The following is a 16,026-nucleotide window of genomic DNA, read 5'->3' on the forward strand; positions in this document are numbered from 1 at the left end:
ACAGTAATTATCCTCGTCCTAGTAATGGCAATTGAAGAAAACAAATGTATGTTTGATTTGCCACCTGTAATTGGTGCATCTGGTCGAGATTGCTCTTTCCTCCATGTAGGCACAAACACTGTAATATCTTTATGACCTTTCTCCAGAAACCAGTCGACAGCTAACTGAATCCCCCGACAGGAAAATGCTTCTTTATTGCCATGACTGAAAAACAGAACAAGTTAGTTTAGCAAGTACTGGTCATAAGTACTGCAATGAGATTTGTTTTTCCTAAAATACATAAAGCCAGAGAGACTAGTGTTATGTAGTGGGGCAGAGTGTTGGACTAAGACTAGGAAAATCTCAGTTAAAGCCATTCACTGTCTCTCAGGTTAACCTACCTCATATCAGACTATGTACACCACCCTGAGCTCTTTGGAATATGGATGGGACTAAAATGTAGTTTAGCAAATAGCATTAAGCAGACTTATAGAGGGAAAGAAAGCTTTTCTGGAAGTTTAGTACCCACTTTAGAAAGACACAATTTTTTTTTGATGGGTTGTAACCACCCCTGCTACAACTCTTGTGCTCAGCAAATTGTCTGTAAATTTTAAACTGCTTTTCAGACATGTATTTCAGAGAGTGAATAATGCCTTGAGAATTTACTAAAGTGATTCCATTCTTACCTATAAGAATAGGCCTTTAAATTCCATTGGACTTTAATTACTCAAGTAAAAGGAAAGATTTTCTATTCTGTGATACACTGTACAAGATGAACAGTACAGTCCTATGTATGTCTACTCAGATGGAGCCACACTGAATTCTCTCAGAGAAACATATACAGGACTACAGCCCTAAAAATCTATTAAACAGCTAGTGGCGTAGCGTGGGGGTGCAGGGGGGCCCGGCCGCACCGGCCGCAACATCGGGGGGCGCTCGCACTCGCAGCTCTCTGCCCCTACCTGGCTCACTCACTCTCTCTCACTTAGGGGGCGCAAATTACTTGCCTTGCCCCGGGTACTGACAATCCACGCTATGCCACTGTAAACAGCTCAATTTTTAGTTTTTAAATACAAGTGTGTAGACTTAAGGCTCATCTTCTTCAACAGGTCTTTGAGCTCCCATGATTGATTAAAAGGGCTATCTCAGTTGAGTTACAGATGTTGCCTTTTAAAATCTATTATGCTATCATTTTTAATTGGATGTTGTTTTTAATAACAGAAAAGCAAAGTGTGTATATGAAATAAAACAAACAAATACATATGCAGCATAATTAGTGCATTTCTTAGAAGTATTCTATTACTACTAAAGTACCTCATTGCCACATTACTTCCATCAATAACGATTGGCCTCAAGTTGTCAGAGCTGTCTACCACCTCATCTTCCAGAGACAGCTCAGGACTAGCAACCTCCTTTGTACCTGCAGGACCAGTGGCATTTCCACTACTTGCTTGTCCTTCATTCTCAACCTTGTTTCCAAGTCTCACAAGCTCAGCCAAAATGTCATTGGTAAGAGCATCTGCCCCCAGCTTGTTCAACACAGCTTGAATCTGATCTCCAGGATACCCCAGTTTCAAAGCAAAATCAAGTTTAGATTGATATTCTTGACTCAAGTTTGCTTTATTCTCTTCTGGTTTCAAATCCTGAAGGAGGCTACTCTGTGAAAAACTCGGACGATCCAAGCAAGGAGAGCGGCAAAGTTGTCGATGTGGTTTGTGGGAAATCTCTTTATCCCTCAACTGTGCCTTGCTGCAGCTATTCCTGAAGCCAGGCTGCTCAGGTTCACTCTCAGAGCTTGTCCATTCCTCAGATTCGGTGCTACGATCCCCACCATCTTGCTCTTTAGTCCTCTCTTCTTGGGAGCGGCTCTTCTCCATTTTCAGCCTTTCTACCATAGACCAGGCCGTCATCACGTTCACCTTCTGGCCAGATTTCTCTTATGGCCAAAGTAGCCCAGAAGTTGTACGCCACTGCATCTTGTTGACATCACTAGGCTGGGTTTGATCTGTGATATACCCCAAGCCAGAAATATGTCCCTGCATTATGAAAATACACAACATGCATAATTAGATTTTACTGACTAATGCAAAATAATTATGAATCTTACAAAACACATTTTTAGATAATTTGAATACAATAGAGTTTGTATTACTTCCAAGTAAACTGAATTCCCTTACCCTCACTCTCCAAAATAAATGCACTTAATACAGAGGCGTGGTTTGCACATCACATTAAACTTTAACTTAAAACTAACGTTGGTTAACACTCATATTTTGTTTCAGGGGGAAAAACACAAACATGACAAGACTCTGGCTTGTTTCATCTGCAGAGGAGCACACTGGGAGCACACGTAGATTCCTGCATTGCAGAAGTTTGGACTAGATGACCCTCAGAGTTCCTTCCAACTCCACAATCCTATGATTCTGTAATTCTGAGCAGCATGCTGCTCATTCATATTAAACAGTTTATAGTCTTAAATATGGTTTAATGTGGCATATGAACTGGGCCAGTGATGGCAATTATACCAACACCACCCACACAGTAAATTCACTGTTTAAAGTTAATGCCCTGTCAGATAGCTGCTTGTCACAGTGGCTGTTGTGAATAAGAAACTGTACTCACAAACCAGGGAAAACAAACACCTTCACACACTGAAGAATGCCTAAAGAGAATATGGGGTACACTGAATAATCCTACTACCCCAGAGCAACCACAATACCATGCACATTTCTGGTCACCACACCTCAGAAAAGATCCTGTGTAGTTGGAAAAAGAGCAGAAAAGGACAACCAAAATGAGCAACTCCATTATGGTGAAAGGTTACAACATTGTAGACTTTTTAGTTTAGAAAAAAGTGAATAGTGGAGAACAAGATATAAGTTTATAAAACTATGCATGGAATGGAGAAAAGAGACAGATAGTACTCTTTCTCATAGTACTAGAACCTGGAATCATTTAATGAAACTGAATGGCAAAAGATTCAAGACAGGCAACACATCATTTAACTATGTAATTTGTTACCACAGGATGTGATGATGGTCACTAACATAGCCGGCTTTAAAAGGGGATTGGTAATAACTATGCGTTGTTTGTTTAAATTCAAATTCAGAACAAGCAGGGATCTGAAACCACAGATTGGTCCTGGCTTGTTCTCACTAACCATAATTAAGGCAAACCAGTTAGGACATCTTTCGAAACCATGTAATTAGTTTAAACAGAGAAGGGGGTGCGCTTCTGCTTTTCTCCTTGTGGGTGAAAAAGAAAAGACGGAGTGTAACAGCCCACAGCTTAAAACGATTTGTTCACATAATACAGGGATGGGGAACTTGTGGTCATTCAGACACTGTTGGACTCCCACTCTCATTAGCCCTGACCGTTTATTTAGCCATGCTGGCTGGTGATGATGAGAACTGAAGTACAACAACTGCTGCAGGGCCAGAGGTTCCCCATCCTTGACACTGTAGGAACTATGGCTTATCATGGTACCTGAGCATGGCTAATGCTGCACAATAGTGTGCAGCATCTCTGTTCAAAAATGGAATCTGAAGTTTGGCCCCAAAAGCTATGCAGTGATCTGTATGTGAATAAAGCATTCCGGATTCTATGGCTGATGACTGAAATGCATGAGAAGGGCCTCACGCAAGAAATCCCAGATGTATTTCCAGAGTACTTCTCCCAACCCTTTTTGTATTATTTTCTTTCCTGTATGCTCTGAGGTATTAAGAAACAAAGACCTATTTAGGAACTCAGAACATTTGTATATTTTATATTTACTCAGCTGTTCATTATTCTTTTTTTAAAATGAACTGTTCATCCACACTGTTAAAAAGCCAAATCAAATAACCATTTCATTTCAAAGTATAAATCTTTATTCATTCTTCCTCCAATAGAGAAAAAGAAGGCACACTCTGCAAAATCAAAGCAAGTCACTGGAGTCAAGAGGAAGCGTGGTAAGAATGAATTCTGCTAATGCAAATGTATCTCCCTATATTAAAAGCATATTATTTACTGTACATACTACTGAATATCAGTACAAGGGCAAACAAAACATAATGGCACCTTCCCTCACTTTCCTTGCCAGAGAAACATAACTGGAAAAATAACTGTACTTGTGGAACCTCTTCAAAACTGACATTAATCTTTTGAAAAACTTCTTTTCAATGGCCACTTCACCTCCATTATATGTGGAAGCAGATCTTTGGCAAAACAACCATAAAAGGGGAAAGGTAAGGTGCTTTGAATGGCCAATGTTATATCATGACATTTATTGGTAGACACTGTTTTTTTTAGCCCTGCACCACAATTTGTCTGTTTTAGTAGCAGATTAAGAAGTGAGAAAGATAATTGCAACAGCTGTTTAAGGGAACACAGAACTATCTGGGAAATAGCTGCTGAGGGGTAGCCAAATATGCTGCCACCATACCTGCTACTTCTCTCTCCCCCCCCTTAGTATATGCTCCCCTACTCCCTCCTGTACACAAAGGAGATCAAAAGCACCTGTTTTGTGTCCTCCACAAAGAACTTACAATTGACTTATGTGTTTCCAAGGGATAGATAGAACATTCTGGGGTGCTATGCCTTAAAATGACTGAGACACAATCCTATACATCCCTACGAAGTAGCAAGTCCCATTGAATTCAATGTAATCAGAGTACATGGCACCTTGCCCCCATACGCCTAGTGACTACTTCCAGGAGCTTTATATATTTACTAAATAGTAGTAAAGATAAAATAGTGCCATGCACCTTCCCAATGCTCCTCTCTGAGGTTGGTGCCCCCAATTCCCATTCCACAAGGATACTGTTAATCTGGTGATCCAATCAGCATCAGTGCACACCACACCACAAACCGGCCAATATGCCAATACTCATTAGATTCCAATCAAGGTTTGATTTTGCTCAGTAGCAACCCAATGTAATAGGGAATAAAGTTTATACAATAAAACTTCAGATTTGTGATCATAATAATCTGATCTAATGCAATTAAGTCATATTTAAAATTGACTTTAAAATGAACAACTTATATCAAAAAAGTAATATCCAATAATCCATATAGGATATAATAATACATACTAAAATTAACTTTCAAAATACCACCAAATACTAATTAAACGAAAATTCACTCTCAATAACTAAAATAAATCATGACTATGCCATAGTCAATAAAAAAAGCAAAGTGCCAAAACCTAAAATATAATGTAAAAAGACTGAACTGAGCAATGAAGTCACATAGCTTATAAAATCACAAGATAACTGGTCACCTTTCCAGGTCCAATATCTAACAAAACTGCCAAAAGCAATCAAGGTAAATAGCATAACTGTAGCCCACCCAGCCATGAAACATTTTTTAGCATATTGAGTCAATAAAATTTCAGTCACCACTTTTAGGGTAGTCGGATAGGCTTCGTAGTAGCTTAAGCAAAGCCAGGCAGATAGCAGGCAACACGGAAGAAGAAGAAAACAAGCAATCTCCTCTCTCTCCCCGAACGGAGTACTGACTGAACCTTTCAGCAATGGATCCAAGGGGGTGGACTTTTATGCATAAAATCTAGAGTTACTATCACAAACTATCTGGGAGGGAGGGGAACTGGGACTCTGCTTTATCAGTAGTTCCTCATGCAAGGCACCGTGACACATTTCCAGCATTGGTTTGCCAGAACTTTTTTGGCACAATAGTTGCTGTTTTTTCCACTAATCTGCTGATAATACCAAGGTTTTCAACAGCCTTATCTAAAGAAGCAGTATGTACAAAGATTCAAGAATCTTCCACATTAAAGATACAGGCATGGAAGTGTCATTCATTTTTATCTATCACAGCTGCTCTATTTGTGAAACCTACCAAAACTGATGGCTCTGAATACGTAGTCCTAAGCAGAGCTAACAGGTCAATGGTATCAAAACTCACAAAGAGACTTTCCCTGTAATGGTCAGAGATGAGGATCAATAGTTCAGTTGGATCAATTCCAATCCAAGAGATCCACGGTAAGTTTCTTTAGAAGTGGACACACCACCTATTTCAAGGCAGCATGCTCTAGTCAAAGTAACTCTGATAGGTTGAATAAGCCAGCTGGGACTGAGGTCAAGAGAGCAAATGGTCAGACGTACAACTGCTAGCACCTTGTCCACATCTGCTGACTGCATAAGTTCAAACTGATCCCACAACACATCACTGACTGTGGCATTGGGTACCTTCATCTGGAACTGGAACTGCAGAGTCAATTGTACATGCATTATATTGCAAGCCACCCTGTGATCCTCAGATGAAGGGCAGTATAGACATTTAATAAACAACAACAACACTCTGAATTCGAGCCAATTTATCCTCAACATGTATAACTAGTTGGTCGCAGCATGTCCTCAAATGCTCCAGATTCCTCCTCTACAGTGGGAGTCAATAACCTCTGGACCATTCAAAATAACTGTCTGCTGACCACTTGAGGATGCAATGCAAAATGTGTCTTCCTCGTAGCCCACACTGGAACATGGTAGGCATGTTTATGCATACTAGCCAGGGTTCAGTCAGCTTTCAATAAATAATTGTATCACTTGAGCTCTAGCCTTCAGGTAGTTTGCTTCATAGCCCAAAGCTGCCCAAAATTCTAAGGAACCACATGGGCACCACTAAGCCAGAGAGGAGGCTCAGGAGTGATTGTGTCAGCTACCTATTTCATTTCACCATCTTATAGCTAGACAGGAGCTTTGACAGGATCATCTGCATTTTCCCACTAGCAGAACATTCAAGAAAAGATCAGGTCCCAAGGCAGGCCTTCAAAATGGGCCCACCACCTTTACAATATAGCCTGTTTGTTCTAATTTTAAAAGTATCCTGTTGCCCTTGTTTTCTGAAACAGCAAGTGAGATGCTAAATTATTGAATAAGTGAATCCCTTCCTTAGCAATTGAGGCTAGCAATGCAAATAAGGGGAGATTCTAAGCTGACTAAACAAACTTCCACTTGCAGTCAAGTTACTATGGGACTCTTCTCATTTCCACCTCCTAGACATAAATCATGCAGTATTCCACACACCTCTGGCTGTACAAAGGCGAACACCCAAGTGTACTAGCTATTAGAATAGCAAGTGGAGAAGTGTGATAATAGCAGCAGAAAAGGTCACTGTGCACAGCGTTCTGTGAATGGATGTAACCTTCACATTACTGAAAGCAGACGTCAGCATATGCAACAACTACCCTGCTCCAAGTATGACTGTGTTCCAGAAAGTTTCCTTCCAAAAAGGAAGACACAGACAACTCTGCTGTAAAATTATTTATTCTGCAAATCCTGTGTCCTAAGGCAGTGTTTCCCAACCTTTTTTGGGCAAAGGCACACTTGTTTCATGAAAAAAAATCTCGAGGCACACCACCATTACAGCCCCGTGACGTCAGCGCGCAGCGTCACGCCGGGAGGGACATGAATTGCTAGCAAATTACATAATCACCTCCTTGAGGGCTGGCTCATCTTCTCCGAAGGCAGAACCCCATTAATTAACAGCACAGACTCACACCATAGCCAAGACGAGGGGGGAAAACCTCAGTCACGCACAGTCATGCACATGTGGGGGCTAAATGAGGACGAAGACCGGGCAGAGAGCAGGGTTCAAATCACCCCACCTGGCCAGGACAATCCCTGGGTGCTCCCTTGGGCCACTCGCCTGACCCACCTCGCAGGGCTGTTGTTGCGAGGATAACACGGGGAGAACCACGCGCGCCCCCGGGAGCTCCTTGGAGGAGAAAGCGGGCGATGAATGCAATGCACGAAATATATGAGAGGCGACCAGGTTTTGCAGGTGAGGGGCCCCCGCCAGCCTCCGCTTCCAACACCCGGCTCCCCTTCGCCCTCCCGGCTCTCTCTGCCGCCCACTGGGGACCCCCCTCACCTGCCAAGTCCGGAGCGCCGGTGGAAGTTGCATGCATGCATGCAGGGCGCTGCGTTGCCATTGCACTGCACTGCACGCATGCAACGCCTGCACGCATGCATTGCCTTGCACGCCTGCCAAGGGGTCTCCCCGCGGTCCGATGCGTCCCCTCCGGCGCGGATGCAGCATTGCAAAAATAAAAAACCCCCAACGCAGCCCTACCTGGGGGGCAGCCTCCGCCGCTCCGCCTCCGCGGGGATCCCCGGGCTCCATCCTGCCGCCCGATCTCCGCGGGGGCGCAGGCAGGCTGTGCGGGGTCTGCGCGGAAGAGCCCCTGCCCGCCTGGCCGCTGCCGCCGCGCTCATTCCATGGCCGGGAGAAGAGCGCTTCAAACAAAACGCCCGGCCCGCCAGGCCACGCTGGGAAACGTAGTTCGCGCACCCCACGCGGGCGCGGAGCCCAAGGGCGAGGGGACTACGGATCCCGGCAGCCCCCGCGCCGGGGACGGAGGGGGAGAGGCCGGGTGCAGGGATGGAGGGACAGGTGGGCGAGCGAGTGAGTGAGTGGCAGCCGCCAAGCCTTGGCCGAGAGCCAGGAAGGGCCTCCCCGGAGGAGGAGGAGGGAGGCGCAGAGCGGGAGGGAGGGAGGGAACCCCAGGGGTCATCTAGTGACGGCGCCCCAATCGAAAATTTGACTTAAAAAAAAAAATCTTTCGGATTTTTTAATTTTTCCCGCGGCACACCAGGCAACATTTGGGAAACACTGTCCTAAGGCACAAGTGTGGAACTTGTGGCCCTCCAGATGTTCAGTGGGGCTTCTGGACTCCCTCCCTCCCCGATTTCTGCATTTGGTATTATCAAAATACCATGAGCTCATTTGTAATTCACATTTCACTTCAAGGCCATTTGGAAATCATACTCAAGAAACTGGACAGATTGATGTAACTTATAGAAGTGTAAATATTTTATTTATTTTATGACTTTGAACTGCCTTCCAAAAGATGAGGGTGCATATGCTTCTACAAATATAAATTTTAAAATGCTGAGGTTCACCAAATACCGTATTTTTCGCCCTATAGGACTCACCGGCCCGTAGGACGCACCTAGTTTTTTTGGGGGGAAATCAAGGGGAAATTTTTTATTTCCCCCCCAGGTTTGCGCAGCCATCCCCAAGCTAGAAGAGAGAGACGGAGTGCTCCGGCTCCCTCTTCTGCCTTCAGTTTGTGGGGCTGGCGGGGGGAGAAGCAAGCTTGCTCCCCCCCCCCCCGCAGCCTCCAGATCAGGTCGGGGAATAGCGGGGTGGCGGCGCTCTGCCACCCCGCTATCCCCCGAGCTTGTGGGTCTGGCGGGGGGCGGGCGGGGAGAAGCAAGCTTGCTTCTCCCCCCTGCCAGCCTCCAGATCGGGTCGGGGAATAGCGGGGTGGCGGCGCTCTGCTTCCCCGCTATCCCGCGAGCTTGTGGGGCTGGCGGGGGGGGGAGAAGCAAGCTTGCTTCTCCCCCCGCCAGCCTCCAGATCGGGTCGGGGAATAGCGGGGTGGCATCGCTCCGCCTCCCCGCTGTCCCCCGAGCTTTTTGGCTGCAGGCTGCTGCCCGCAGGCCTTGCGAGCCCGCGGAACATCCCGCCGGGCTTGCAAGACTTGCGGATAGCTTCCTGAAGCCTGGAGAACGAGAGAGGTCGGTGCGCTCTCGCTCTCCAGGCTTCAGCGAAAGCCTGCATTCGCCCCATAGGACGCACACACATTTCGTCTTCATTTTTGGAGGGGGGAAAGTGCGTCCTATAGGGCGAAAAATACGGTAGATTGTTTCAGCTAAAATAAAATGAAATGTATATTTTCACTGTAACTGAATCCTGTCACTTACCATGAAATTTTTGAATACTACTTAAGTTTGTGACAAATCTCATAAGTATTTAAAAAGCATCATAGAAGATGTTTACTTCTGGGTCAGCCTTCATGAAAGCGCCCATCAAATGTATGTTTTTATGTATTGATGTCTGCTGATATCCTCAGCCTGAGTGATGTGAAGCCCCTGCCACCTTTGGACACTTAGCATTTTATATTGCCCAGACCTGCTACACAAGGACACACTTCTAGGCAGAACAGAAGATACAGCTTTGTGACCAATGAAGACACTAATACAGAAAAAAGAAAGCTGAGGACAGGACTCTACACCATTGATCCTCATGGCTCATTTACCTTGAGTCAGAAGTACCTGAAGCTCCCTGAAGAGATAGAGAAAAAACTGGTTGAGAAAAGTGACTTTATTGTCACTTCTCTGCACCTAAAAGGGCGGGGATGCTGGTTAATGGTAATCAGTAACTGATGAGCTGACGTACAACTAGAGTAAAATATATTCATACAGTCATGAAGAGTTCTGTGTAAGCAAGCAAACTACCTTTTTTGTATATCATGAAACCCTTGAATAGCAATGGAGGGTCCCTTCCATCTCAGCCTAGCAGAAATCAGGGTCACATATGACCATATAACTTACTAAGAATCAGAAATTCTCTGCCCTGGAAATTTACTTTGCTGTTTCTTCTCCCACATGGGCAAACTTATAATAGGCAATGTGGTGTAGCCAGATATCTTTGTAGAGAAATAAGGGCACATGGTTCAAGAGGAAGCATAAAAGAAGCATGCGTGCACAAATCAAAAGGGAATTTTGCTACAGGGATCTGGTAGCATGCAAAGCATCCCTTAAAGAGGAGTAACTTTCACACAATTTGGGCAAGTATCTCCTGGTGTTTCTTCATTCAACTCAAGATGTGCTTCATCCCAGTTGTTATCCTCCTTGATCATTACATATTCCTTTTTTTAAAGCTGATTTTGTGCAAGTCCTACAGTCACTACAGTCCTGTTTCCCCTGCAATTTATACTGGGTGTAGAGGAGAGGGTGATGTGTGACCCTACACAACCCCTGATATTTACAGTCACCATCAGGCTTCTCCACCTTTGTTTTGTAGACTAAAATAAATTACTTGTGTGTGCTGCAGGGGTGTAAAGCAATAACTGAACAAATCCCATACTATTAAAATAATTTAAAAACCTAAACACATAATTCTTAGCTGTGGAAGGAGACAAACAGAAATGAAATGAAAAGCAACAAAAAGGATGCTTGCACAAACATAATCTTGAAGGACGATTAAGTTGTTACCTCACCGCTCACTAATTTACTGTTCTAGTTTTTAGTAAAGTATCACAGTGATGTAAAGTTTGAAAGTTTGTTGAACACCTGTAACATGTACCATCCAATACCTTGTTAAGTAATCATATAGTGTGTTTTATCTTTACTAGTGAACTTTACACTGCGGGAGGCAGTGGAAGACAGGAGTGCCTGGCGTGCTCTGGTCCAGGGGGTCACAAAGAGTTGGACACAACTAAACAACAAACAACCATAAGCTATACGGGTGCAGATTGACCTAATCTAAAATAAGGGGTATAAGGTGCCTGAAGGCTGCTTGTTGCAAAGCAATCTCAGGAAGGGGAGCACTTATCCGTTTCCCTGTCAGCCTTATCTCCCCCAAACCCTTTCCCCAACCAGCTTTTATCCTTAAATAATATTAAATCTCTGAGGTAAACAATGAACAAGAATACAAACAATTAATAACACTGTGAGAAAGGTATAAGGGTAAATACTTAACAAGGAAGGGTTAAAATACTCTTTTTCCTCCTGTCTTTTCTCTTATGCAAATTGCTCTTGCCAAGTGTTAACTTGCCGGCCCCCCAAGTGGGGCATTAGATTCTATACACTCAAAATTTAACAAAAGATCCTCTTTTTCCAGCATTAATCTTATGCACATGTACATTTTATTTTATTTTTGCAACACATTTTCAACTTGTTTCCATATTTTAGGACGTCAAGCGTGGTGCAACAATTCAGAAAAATCTCTCTCCCTCCCTCCCTCCCTCCCTCTCTCTCTCTCACACACACTACTTACTGAAGTCTGCCTCCTTTGAACCACAATATTATGAATAACAGGCACTTAAGATTTGTCACACATCAAAAACAAGATTTGAAAAGCAAACTACAGGGGGGAATTCATCTCCAAGCACATGTTACCGTTACTGCTAGCATACTCACTTCCACTTGCCTCTAAGAAAGCAGCAGCTTAGCTGTAACTCACATTGGTAGTAAAGAAGATAGCTCTTTGCCAAAGCAGAGCCTGTGTGCAGGGGTGTTCTATTCTTCCGACTCTGGTGACAGATTGGTGGATTGGTGTTACGAAAGCTGCTCTCTGCAGAAACACACCCACTTCCATGACTCACAGGAGTATCTTGCTTCTTCTTTTTTTAAGTGATTGTCAACTGTGGTTGAAAGACTATTAACAAGAAAATTCAGCTGTGTCATTTTTTCATTAAAAGGCGACAGGTGGGGGGAGCACTTTGATGTGAGAATCACAACTGCCTCTAAATCAGTGATTATGAGGGAGTAATTATTTAAATTGTTTTTTTTTAATGTTGCTATAGTGCTACGACATCTTAATAAATAGGGGGAAGTTAGATCCGCACAGAAAAGACAGCTTTATCAGCCTGATTTAACATATTGACTGTATAACAAAATCAATAGGAATTTTCTAATGATAAGTTCTGAGATGCAATTTGTTGCTCCCAAATGTTCTTCTGGGGGCATTTTTTTTAAATTAAATCAAAGAGTTTGAATTTTTACTCAACCATCTACAACAATAGAAGCCCATCACCAGATTCAATAGTATCTGGCATGGCAGATCCCTATGCCTGGATCCCACATGGTTCCAAATATCATGTAAAGGATGGAATCACATGGAAATCATCCACATCAGTCAGCAACCTGTATTAGCACAGTGGTTGTAAGGATGTGGCATGGGTATCACTCATGTGACCAGCTTGTCCCACATGGAACAGAAATGTGTTTTTCTCTAAAATGCAAGAGTTGAAAAAATATCTGGAAACTTTAGCTAACTATTTGCACCACAAACTTCAAAAAAGCATTCCACTTTAGATGACCGTTAAGTCTCTGTCACATCTAAGCTAGTCTTTACAAAATTTGATCAAAATTATTATTAGCTATCATAATCATACTATTATTTGGTGGTAGTAGGGAATCCCTCAAACCTCAGGTAAAATTGACACCATCAAGGGAACATATACCAAAGGGGATTCCTATGGGATTTTAAAATAATAATAATAATAATAATTATTATTATTATTATTATTATTATTATTACCACTACTACTACATTCTTCAGGGCCACTAAAAAGCCTGGGGTAGCTAACACAATGCTCTTCAGAGGTTGTGAACTACAACTCCTTTAATACCGACTCTGATTGGAGGTGAGGAAACGATGCCTTATGAGGAACGGCTAAGGGAGCTGGGCATGTTTAGCCTGGAGAAGAGGAGGTTAAGGGGTGATATGATAGCCATGTTCAAGTATATAAAAGGATGTCATATAGAGGAGGGAGAAAGGTTGTTTTCTGCTGCTCCAGAGAAGTGGACACGGAGCAATGGATCCAAACTACAAGAAAGATTCCACCTAAACATTAGGAAGAACTTCCTGACAGTAAGAGCTGTTCGACAGTGGAATTTGCTGCCAAGGAGTGTGGTGGAGTCTCCTCCTTTGGAGGTCTTTAAGCAGAGGCTTGACAACCATATGTCAGGAGTGCTCTGATGGTGTTTCCTGCTTGGCAGGGGGTTGGGCTCGATGGCCCTTGTGGTCTCTTCCAACTCTATGATTCTATGATGGGAATTGGAGTCTAAAACATCTAGAGGGCATCAGGTTGGTTACCCCTACCATTACTATTTGTTTTTAAGTAGTCCTCAAGAGCTTTGCAAGAATTTTTTTGAACTCCCTGAAACTTTTTTGAACTTCCTGAAAGAGAATGGTGGGAGGAAGAGATTCTCTTTCTCCAAGTCGTAAGCACCTGCTTCTGTTCAATTTTTCCATTGCTCTCCTTTGCCATCAGGAAAAAACACACAATTTCTCCAAGAGAACAGAAAGAGTTTGTCTAAACTAAAGGGCAATATGTTTCTCAATGTTGTGAGAAAATGAGCATTCTGTAGCTGGTGTGAGACAGTGGAGAGAGCGCAGGAAGTGTATCCAAGAGTGTATCATTCTAGCTTTAAAATACAATTTCTGACTAGTAAGTTTGCCTGTGCCTGTTTCCTACTACTTTCATGAATGGTGGTCATCACACTAAATTCCTACCTAATACTTATTTGCATAATGATATCCCCAAGCACTAACAGAGCAAGCGTAAGAACGTAAGAAGAGCCTGCTGCATCAGGCCAGAGCCAGTTGCCATCCAGTCCAGCATCCTGTTCTCACAGTGGATATCCAGATGCTTGTGGGAATCCTGCAAGCTGGATTCAAGCACAATAACCCTCTCCCCTCCTGTAGTTTCCAGCAACTGGTATTCAGAAGCATTGAAGCCTTCAACTGCAATGGCACAGCACTGCTATCATGGCTAGCAGCATCCATGCTGCATGCATAACTCAATTGTTCCTAAAATATTAGAAGCCTTGCTCTCCAAGCCATGCTACTCAACTATACTGAAATTCTGATGCACATGACATATTACAGAACAATATAAGCTCCCAAAGGGATGGGGCTCTTCCCCAGTGAATGTACTGCCTAAATTTCAAATGGGGGAAAGACATAGAAATGAAGTGTGAGCAAATGCACCCTACATGTGTTTCTGCTGCAGATGAGACTTCCTAGCCAAAGAATTTACAGGAAAAGGTGGGCTGAAGAGCAGGGGGCAATCAGATTATCAAACAGGGTGGGCAAAGTTGGTTAAGGAAGCAGAAGACTTTTTGGCAGGTGTTAAGAGTTAGAGCTTGCTATAATGAATCGTTTGACAGGCAAGTCAAACTTTCGCTTTGAAAATGCAGCATTACATGGCAGACTACAAATGTACTACAGTGGTGCCTCGCAAGATGAAAAGAATCCGTTCTGAGAGTCTCTTCGTCTAGCGGTTTTTTCGTCTTGCGAAGCAAGCCCATTGACGGATTAGCGAATTAGCGCTATTAGCGGCTTATCGGTTTAGCGGATAAGCGGCTTAGAAAAAGGGGGGAAAGGGGAAAAAACCCGCAGGAACTCACAAGACATTTTCGTCTTGTGAAGCAAGCCCATAGGAGATTCGTTTTGCGAAGCACCTCCAAAACGGAAAACTCTTTCGTCTAGCAAGTTTTCCGTCTTGTGAGGCATTCGTCTTGCGGGGCACCACTGTACATCTGCTTACAGAATAGAACAGATAAACCATATTTTTCTATCTATAAGACGCCCCCATGTACAAGACACCCCCTATTTTGGGGGACTCTGGTTTAAGAAAATGGGGGGATATACTATCAGTGTATAAGACGAGCCCAGATTCTGAACATTATTTTAGAGTAAAAAAACATAATCTTATACACAGAAAAGTATGGTAATTGCTATGTTTACCTCTTGCTTGCTCCTTCTTCCCATACTGTTTTTATCTATATGGCATACCTAATGCTCAGCAAGCTTCTTTCTCCCTTCCCTTTTCATCGAGGTAGGGAACCTGTGGCCTTCAAACTAATTTCATGTCTGTGGGGGGAGCCCAAATGAAGAGAAGGGTGAAGAAATAAAACCAAAACAGATGGTGATGGAAAGTGAACAGGGAAGAAGCCCCGTGTAAGTGGTCAGTTGATATTTCTGGCCAGAACAATCTTAAAAACTTTCTATTCCCAAACAGACCTGCCCATATGTTGAGATGCGAAGTTCATGGTAGGGCTGTGTGATGTCTGGTATTCAAGATGGTGATGTATCAAAAGCTAAACATCATGATATCACAATGTCTGAAATAAGGTTGGAACTATGTAAACACCAGAAAATAAAAACAAAAACATTTCTCCCTCCTTTTTTGCCAGTGGGGGAGGGAGGGAAGAAAAAGGAAGGAACACATAAGGAAGTATAGGGTTGGGGGAACAAATGTGTGAGAAAGCAAAGGGGCGAAGGGAGAATTAGGGAGAGTTCGAGGATAGGGAGGAGAAAATAGGGAACATTACGAGGGGGTGAGACACAGACATCCACACGGACACAGAAGGCAAGAACAAAGGAAAGGGGCTTAAACAACAGGGCAAGGTTTATTTTTATTTTTTTAAACTCAGAGGTAAATAACCGCAGTGTATTTTTCCACAGGACAAGCAGTGGTTTCCAAGTGCGCCCTGGCTGAGCGCAGCAGCTATTTAAAAGGCAGGG

The 16,026-nt window shown here is 43.3% G+C and overlaps 1 protein-coding gene across 4 annotated transcripts in view; it reads right to left on the reverse strand.

Moving 5' to 3' along the window:
* The window catches only part of ZC3H12B (zinc finger CCCH-type containing 12B), a 38,080-nt gene that overhangs the window by 9,939 nt on the left and 12,115 nt on the right, over positions 1-16,026 (reverse strand). For 2 of the 4 annotated variants that reach the window (XM_082208247.1, XM_082208248.1), the window contains 2 exons: positions 1,294-2,015; positions 65-204 (listed from right to left, as the gene is read on the reverse strand). In XM_082208247.1, the coding sequence (XP_082064373.1) occupies positions 65-204; positions 1,294-1,889 (736 nt within the window). In that variant the 5' untranslated portion in view covers positions 1,890-2,015. Of the gene's footprint in view, positions 1-64; positions 205-1,293; positions 2,016-5,357; positions 5,462-11,909; positions 11,929-16,026 lie in introns of those variants that run through there. The other 2 variants (XM_082208250.1, XM_082208249.1) reach the window with 2 other exon arrangements.

This window comes from Podarcis vaucheri, assembly GCF_965113315.1.
Source record: "Podarcis vaucheri genome assembly, chromosome: Z".
NCBI lineage: Eukaryota > Metazoa > Chordata > Lepidosauria > Squamata > Lacertidae > Podarcis > Podarcis vaucheri.